Genomic DNA, 8,846 nt, shown 5'->3' on the forward strand with positions numbered 1-8,846 from the left:
ATCCCTCTCGGGGGCCCCAGGCTGGGATCTGGCCCGCGGATCGCAAACCCCACGTGTAAGAGTCCTCTGCGGTGCGGGAGGAGTACACCCTTCGCTCTGTGATTCCTTGGCTACAGAACGCACTAAAGCCTGGATGTGGGGGCTTCCTGAGGCCACAACTGTGCAATCTAGGGCGTGGGGGTGGCAGGAGGTGGAGCCCCCCACGGCCCTGAAACGCGAAGCACCTGCCACCGGGTGCTTCGAGTGGGTGACAGGTCAGATAGGGGTCACGGTTAGAGGTGGGAGCCCAAGGAGGGCTGTCATCTTGAGTGCAGTGGGGCCTGTCCCTCCCACTCCCAGCAAGCCGAAAACCTGGCCCATCAGGCCTAGCGGGCATAATGTACTAATTAAGGGAGGGTAATTACCGCCTGGATTGTTCACCAGCTCCACCCTGGGGCCCACCCCAGGCCCAGGTGGAGCCGGGGGTTAGAATGTGTACCACCATGGCTGCCCCGGGCTGGGGCACCCAAGTTCTGTCCGTGCTGCAATACTCGGTTGACCGCGGCTCTGCGGGGCAGGCCTGTGTTCTCACTCAGAAGGCCGAGAAATCTAGCCTGAGCTACAGGAAATCCTGGCTCAAAAGAGACTCAGAAACAAAACCACAAGCCTATCCCCAAACTTGCCATAGTGAGGCGGTGGTTTGTCACTCCAGCACTTTAGCCATGGAGGCGGACAGTCACCGAAGGCGGTCACCCCTAGTCCGAGACCGGCTGGGCTTGCACATTTCGCACGGTGGCTTTTAACCCCAGCACTTGCCAGGCCCATATCTCTGTAAATTCCAGGACAGCCAGGGCTGTAAAGCGAGACCATCTCTCGAAACACAAATCAAACTCAAACAACAGACCCAAGACCCAACTCTCACGCTGGGATGAGGTGACTATACTATCGTTCCAGGAGTTGGGTACAGAGTGACTGCCTGTCCTAACAGGTAAAAGCAAGGCCCAGGAGCATACATCGTCATCCAGGACCCAGGAAGTGGAGCTAGGGTTGCTGGGAGTTCAGGAGGTCAGTCTGGGCTACAGAGTGAGGTCCGGCCCCAAAGCATCCAAAACCAGGTGCCTGAGCATCAGACTCCCACAAGCCGTCCTCCGACCTCCACAGGTGCGCTACACACACACACACAGACACACACAGACACACACACTCACACACACTCACACACAGACACACTCACACAGACACACACACACACTCACAGACACACACACTCACACACAGACACACACTCACAGACACACACACCACACAGACACACACACTCACACACACAGACACACACACTCACACACACTCACACAGAGTAAAATGCAAAACAAACAAAACCGAAAACTTCAGGCTGAGCTGAAGTGGTCAGGCCTGTTACTGAAACACTTGGGAAAGGGAGGCAGGAGGATTGAAGTGAGTTCATGGTTAACGGAGGTTACAGAATGGGACCCTGTCTTAAAACAACCCAAAACAAACGTTTAAACTTTTTTTCTCACATAGATAACAAAATAACCACAAAAACTGGCGGCTTCCTGGAGCCCTGACCGAGTGGACTCCACATAGCCCACCCTCAATTTCCCCTCTGAAAGACAGGAAGTCGGGTTTTAGGCATCTCTCTGAATGACAGGACGCAAAGCACTTCCAACAACTTCTGGGGATTCTCCAAGGGACCCCCCCTGTCCTCCCCCATCCTGCCCTGCACCTGCCAGCCCCGAGCCAGGGCAAAGGAGCCCAGGCCGCCGCCCAGCCCCCTCGGCGGGGCGTGGTCTGCTGTGGGCGTGTCTGGAAAGGGGGCGTGGCTTCCTGAGGCCCGGCCCATCACGCCATAGGAGAAGTGCCAGAACGAAGATGAGGGCAGAGACTCACACGATGAGAGCGGGTCAGAGAGATACAGTAAAGAGAGAGACATAGAGAGGGGCAGAGAAAAAGGAGGGAGAGAGGAGAAACGGGCAGAATGGAGGAAGGAGGGGGAAGAGAGACCAGGACAGATACTGAGTCCAGCACTCCACGCTGGGCGTGGTGACCCAGCCAGGCCTCGTTCAGTCCCACCCCCATGACGTCAACCCACAATGCAGCGCGCTGTTGTGCCTTGTAGCGAGCGTCGCTCGTGGCAACAGCGGCCGCGGCAGCCACGGAGCGAAGGCGTCCGGGCCCCCGCCCCCTTATGCAAATCTACGACGTCACCTCGAGCCAATGGCGAACGGGGGCGGTGAGCTCATCGTGGGGGCCGAGGTTATAAGGGTGCGCGCGGTCGTCGTGGGGCAGAGCGGCCGGCAGCGGAGCCGGGCAGCACGGGCAGCGGACTGGGGGGCGCACGGGGCCCCCCGGGGAGGCCGCGGCCACTCCCCCCGCCCCGGGGCCGAGCGCGGCGGGGGAGGCGGGGATGGAAACGCCCTTCTACGGAGAGGAGGCGCTGAGCGGCCTGGCTGCGGGTGCGTCTAGCGTCGCCGGTACTGCTGGGGCCCCCGGCGGTGGTGGCTTCGCGCCCCCGGGCCGCGCGTTCCCCGGGGCGCCCCCGACGAGCAGCATGCTGAAGAAAGACGCGCTGACGCTCAGCCTGGCGGAGCAGGGAGCGGCAGGATTGAAGCCCGGGTCGGCCACTGCACCTTCCGCGCTGCGTTCCGACGGCGCCCCCGACGGGCTGCTGGCATCGCCGGACCTTGGGCTACTCAAGCTTGCGTCGCCGGAGCTGGAGAGGCTGATCATCCAATCCAACGGGCTGGTGACCACCACCCCGACCAGCACGCAGTTTCTCTACCCGAAGGTGGCGGCCAGCGAGGAGCAGGAGTTCGCCGAGGGCTTCGTCAAGGCGCTGGAGGACCTACACAAGCAGAGCCAGCTGGGCGCGGCCACCGCGGCCACATCAGGGGCCACCGCGCCCCCCGCGCCCGGGGACCTGGCGGCCACTCCTGGAGCCACGGAGACCCCCGTCTACGCCAACCTGAGCAGCTTCGCGGGTGGCGCCGGGCCCTCTGGGGGCGCGGCCACCGTGGCCTTCGCCGCGGATCCAGTGTCCTTCCCGCCGCCCCCCGGAGCGCTCGGGCCGCCGCCACCTCCCCATCCACCGCGCCTGGCTGCGCTCAAGGACGAGCCGCAGACAGTGCCGGACGTCCCGAGCTTCGGCGACAGCCCTCCGCTGTCGCCCATCGACATGGACACGCAGGAACGTATCAAGGCGGAGCGCAAGAGGCTGCGCAACCGCATCGCCGCCTCCAAGTGCCGCAAGCGCAAGCTGGAGCGTATCTCGCGCCTGGAGGAGAAAGTCAAGACCCTCAAAAGCCAGAACACCGAGCTGGCGTCCACCGCCAGCCTGCTGCGCGAGCAGGTGGCGCAGCTCAAACAGAAAGTCCTCAGCCACGTCAACAGCGGCTGCCAGCTGCTGCCCCAGCACCAGGTCCCCGCGTACTGACCCTGACCGCGGGGCGCATGCGCGAACTCGCTGCGGTGGGGGGGCGCCCAGGACTCCTCCGAGACTCGGCGCCCCCGGACTCGACAAGCTGGATCCCCCTTAACTCCGGGTGGGGACCCCGAGCGCACAGCCCCCGCCCTCGCGCCACCTCTGTCTCCCCAACCCCGCGCGTGTTGCACAAGCCCGTGCCCTGGCCGCCCCTTTGTGCCGCCGAGGAGGGGCTCCGAGGGGCGCGCAGCCTCACGCTCTGCCTTTCTTTCCTTTTTTTTTTTTTATTTTAAAATTTTTTCCCTTTTGGAAGAGAACGGGAGTGTCCGATTCCGCCCTATTTATGTTTCTACTCGGGAACAAACGTTGGTTGCGTGTTGCGTGTGTGTTTCCTTGTGTTGGTTTTTTAAAGAAACGGGAAGAAGATTTAAAAAAAAAAAAAAGCCTCCCTTTCCCCTCCCCCCCTCCTCCCTCTCTTCCCCTTCCCTCCTCCCGACACTTGTCCCTCTCTTTTTGTTTGGTTTTGTTTTGCTACGAGTCCACATTCCGGTTCCGTAATCCTTGGTTAGCAGGTTTTGTGTTTTCAGTAAAGTCTTCGTTACGCCAGCTTGGCTGTCCGCCTCCTTCTTCCCCCGCCGAGGCCGGTGGTGGGCAGGGCCTGGCCCGCTCCCATCCCCCCCCCCTTCAGCCCCTTCCCGGCCCCCACTCCCCGGCGAGGCGGGAGCGTGGCGTGGGCGCAGGCCGGGACTGCAGGTCTGCGCGGCGAGCGCCACCTAGGTGCAGGCTGTCGGCTCTGGTTCAGGTGTCATCAGAACTGGGCTCCTGGGCTAGTCTCGCTACTTAGCTGGTAAATCCTTTTGGGAAGAGGGGGTGAAATGAAAAGAGGGAGGAAGGGGTGCACGCACGCTCGCCTTATCCTTGGGGCCTCCCCGATCTTCGGCCTCCATTTCCATCCTGGTGTATGGGAGGCTGCGCCATGCAGAGTGATTCTGGCCTCGCAGTCTGCAGTCAGTAGCAGCTTTTATTTGCCGTTATTGGTTTCAGGGGTATCTCAGGCCCACAGCCTCTGTCCAAGATTAGGAGAAAAGTGACGCCTTAGAATAATGGAGGTGCATTTAAATATCTCCTCGACACGCCCCCTTCTCCACCACCTGTTCTCCCGTTTGAGGAAACAGTGCTTTAGCGATATTGAACACCTGACTCATTCTATGTAGTTGTGGCTGTCCTGGAACTTGCTATGTAGACCAAGCGGGCCTGGAGCTGACACTGCCTCTGCCTCCTGAATGCTGCCGTTAAAGGCATTAGCCGCCGCCCCCCCCTCCCCCCATTGAATGTTTATTTGCAATGTTGAAGACAGAGGCTAGGACCTAGAGCGTTTTAGGCAAGGTCCTTCTTCATCTCAGCCCCACCCTCTAGGGTGTCAGTGGGTGCTAAGATCCCATGGAAAGTCCTAGTGGGAGACTGTCCGAAGCCGGCTTTGCGAGCCCCTGGGTACTTGTCCCCCTTGGCTACAGAAGAGGGGCTTTCTCTCCTCTTCTCCCTGAGCAGAACTGTTTTTTGTAAGTTCAGCTTGGTGGTGCTGGCCTGTTGCCCAGCCTTTTCAGGCTGAGGTAGGGGGCTTTTCAGTCCTGTACGACCTGGGCTACAGAATGAGACCCTGTCTAGAAAAACAAAGGGCAGTAATGAAAAAGGAAGTTGAGCAGAGGTTTCCTGACCCAGGTTATGTAGTGGGGGATGGAGCCAGGGCTTCATCCATGCGGGGCATTCTCCTGCACCCAAGCTCTAGAGTTCCAGCTTGGGTACCATGCTGTGGCTTGCAGCCATTGGGCACTCTTCCTGTGTGGGTCTTGTAGGCTGTGAAATGGGAGTGTCCTCCCCCCATCCCTTTCAGAATGGACCAAGATTAGTGTGTCTGTCCCCCATTACAGAGAAGGGAGACTTGGATTCCTATCACACACACACACACACACATAGTAGGAATCTGAACTCTCCCTTGGCCTTTGGAATGCTGGGACGCAGGCCAGGAAGTCTGCTTTGTTTCCTTGTCTGCGGTGCTGGATGAGATCTGGGTCTTCATAAAGATTTGTCCTGTGGTTTGAGACAAGGTGTCACTCTGCAGACCTGGCTGTCCTCAAACAGATCCACCTGCCTCTGCTTCCTGAGTGCTGGGATTAAAGGTGTGTGCCACCACTGCAGCCACTGATGATGTTGATGTTGGGAGCTTTTTTTCTAGCCAGCTGTGAGCCGCTGGGCACTGTAGCCTGTGATTCAAGTCCCCAGGAGGCAGATGCAGGAGGACTGCCCCAGGCCAACCTGGCTGCACTGGGAAGCCCTACTTCAAAGCACCCAGCACTTCAGAGCACGTGCGAGAGGTGGGGTCAGCAATTCAAGTACTTCTTTCTCTCTGAGCCTCAGTTTCCCAATCTGTCACGCAGGCTAAGGCCGCCTTACCAAACTTCCAAGGAGACATACCAAGCCCACCAGAAGTGTTCAGAACAGCTAATGGTCAGAGAGAAGCAGGGACAGGCACGGGTGTGCCCCTTGCACGCAGGCAGGAACCCGCAGCCCTTGCCCTGGCAGGCTAAGTGGTTCTGGCTTGAGCTGCTGTGCACAGGCCAAGGTGTGTGTCAGCCTTGGCCTGTGCCGCTGTGGCTGACGTTGGACATTGGGTGCTAGCCCAGACTGGGGAGGTGGCCTGGAACCTTGGCCTCACTCCACCTGCCCTTCCCAGAGCCGTGGCTCACAGTCTGTGCCCACTTCTTTGTTTTTGTTTGTTCCTACACAGGACCTCGCTATGTAGCCCAGGCTGGCCTGGGACTCTCTGTTACCCTCCCACAGACTCCCGGGGGCTGGGATGGCTGCTGTGGGCAGTAAGAGGCCTCACATTTGTCCTTCGTGTCCCACAGGGATGTCTCTAGGATAGCTTGTGGGTCCAGCAGATACCTGGGTGAAAGGCCTCTGTCCGGACACAAGGGGAGAGGTTGGGGGTCTCCTCCATGCTCAGAACCCTACATTTTGGTATGGGCTGTAACCATAGAGGCTTCTCAGCCCCAGTCCTGTCTGGGGGCCCCAGTTTGCCTTCTAGAACCTTCCCTTATACTCTACTGGGGATTGGCCGGAACTCAACCTATGAGTCATAAAGACGTTTGCATCCCAGGGTCCCAAGGCTGGCCAGTGGGGCTGGTGGCTTCAGCTCTGGGGACAGGTGAGTGGGTTGGTGTGGCACCACTTTGTCTCCCTGCTCTTGCCAAGACTATGTGTCCTCTGGGCTGTGGGAGCTCAGCTCCTCAGAGACAGTTTGGGGTCCCCCAAACCTTGATGGTACTTTGTGAGCTAAGATGAGGTGCTTGCCCTGTGTGACTAACAGGGAAACAGATGTGCTCACAACTGTCCCAGCCTGCCCTAGAGCCTTCCATTCCTTCACCCCACAGTTCTGTTCCTCAGTTTCCTCCTGTGCTCTCGGCACGTCTTGGGTCACATGGAGGCCTTTTTAAAACCTAGGGTCTCGCTGGGCAGTGGTGGCGCACGCCTTTAATCCCAGCACTCGGGAGGCAGAGGCAGGCGGATCTCTGTGAGTTCGAGGCCAGCCTGGTCTACAGAGCTAGTTCCAGGACAGGCTCCAAAGCCACAGAGAAACCCTGTCTTGAAAAACCAAAAAAAAAAAACAAAAAACAAAAACCTAGGGTCTCATATAGCTCAGGCTAGCCTTGAACTCACTATGTAAGGATGACCATGAATTTTTTTTTTTAAGATTATTTTATGTGAGTGTTCTGCCAGAAGAGGGCACCGGATCTCATCACAGGTGGTTGTGAGCCACCACGTGGATGCTGAGAATTGAACTCAGGACCCCTGGAAAAGCAGCCAATCACTTAACCTCGGAGCCATCTTTCCAGCCATGAGCATGAATTTCTTATCCTCCCCCCCGTGTGCTGGGCTGAGAGGCTTGCACCATCACCACATCCAGCTTTTAGCCCAAGCTGTCCTGGAACTCGTGGCAATCTTCCTGCCTCAGACACCAACATGCCAGATTTTATGGGGTCCTAGAGAGGGAACCCTCTCATACATTCACTGAGGCTTTGAGGCTCTGGCACCCAGGGGCAATGCTAGCTGCTGCTTTCCAGTTCCCGGTATCCAACCTCACTTTCCCTGTGCATGTCACCAGCTGTAGTGACAATTACTGATTGTGAGCCTGCTGACAGGCCCCCAGTATGCTGGGGTGTCTCACAAGTGTCCTGTACAGACAGATGAGTGGTCTGGGGTTTGGATTGCAGAGCACACAGGATGGGGGCTCAGTTGCTGACCCCATGCTGACTCATTGTTGAAGCCAGGGGTGTCTTGAGGGCCTGGGGCTCACCGTGACTGCTCCAGGTCTGAGGACACCCCTAGAACCTGTCCCTAAGGTGAGGCCTGGAAGTCACCCTGCTGACTGGACTTAGTGAGCCGGGCTCTGCTGTGGATGCTGCAGTGAGTGTGGACAGGTAAACCCCACTTCTTTGACTCAAGTTTCTTTTCTTTTGCTTTTACCAGACAGGGTGACATTATGTCTGCCAGGTTGACCTCGAACTCACAGAAATCTGCCTGCCTCTGCCTCCCAAGTTCAGGGACCAAAGGTGTGCGCTATCACATGCCTGCCCCCTTATTGTTTTTGGAGACAGGGTCTCACTGGCCTCTGGCTCAGTGATTCATCAAGGCAAAGTGGCCAGCTGTCCCAGGTCCCCAGCACTGGCTTATAACCATGAGCCTTAGCGCCTGTCTGGCCGTTGCTGTTGCTGTTTTTGAGACAGGACTGTTCTGGAACTTGCTCTGTGAGCAAGGCTGGCCTCAAACTCAGAGATCCATCTTACTCCACACAGCCTTTTTCTGGGCGTGCTCAGGATAAGACCAGCTGCATGCATACATGCGTACTGCTAGCACGGTGCTGGAAGGCTGAGCTGCACCCCAGTGCTGTCTGTTCTAATTACAAAGAGGCCTTTTAAAGCCCCCTCTACATAGGGCTTGAGAGAGGGCTGCTGTTTAAGAGGACCCGAGTGGTCTCCAGTGCCCACGGGAGGTGGCTGCAGGAGCTCTCTTCAGTCTTCCAAGGGCACCTGTGTGCTCATGGTGCAGGCCTTGCGTTTCTGTGAAACTCCGTGCCCGAAGAAAATGGGAAGGCAAATGTTGCTTAGGCGTCCACACCTCTGTTCATCACTGAAGGAGGTCACAGCAGGAACTCACCCAGGGCAGGAACCTGGAGGCAGGAGCTGGGCAGAGGCCATGGAGGGGTCATCAATCACTAATTAAGAAAATTCCCCCAGGCTGGCCTCACTGGGATGGACTTTTTCTCAGTTAAGGCTCCCTCCTCTCTGGTGAGTTGAGCTTGTGTCAAGTTAAACTGTTTAGTGAATATATATATATATATATATATATATATATATATATATATATG

At 57.6% G+C, this 8,846-nt stretch overlaps 1 protein-coding gene across 1 annotated transcript; it reads left to right on the top strand.

The window, feature by feature from the left end:
- Positions 1-1,947: 1,947 nt before the first annotated feature.
- Jund (JunD proto-oncogene, AP-1 transcription factor subunit) lies at positions 1,948-4,027 on the top strand. Its single transcript, XM_005370583.2, has one exon. It carries the CDS (start codon positions 2,408-2,410, stop codon positions 3,431-3,433), a length of 1,026 nt encoding a protein of 341 aa, XP_005370640.1. The 5' UTR covers positions 1,948-2,407; the 3' UTR covers positions 3,434-4,027.
- Positions 4,028-8,846: the final 4,819 nt, after the last annotated feature.

Source organism: Microtus ochrogaster, unplaced genomic scaffold, assembly GCF_000317375.1.
Source record: "Microtus ochrogaster isolate Prairie Vole_2 unplaced genomic scaffold, MicOch1.0 UNK81, whole genome shotgun sequence".
In the NCBI taxonomy this organism is placed as follows: Eukaryota; Metazoa; Chordata; class Mammalia; order Rodentia; family Cricetidae; genus Microtus; species Microtus ochrogaster.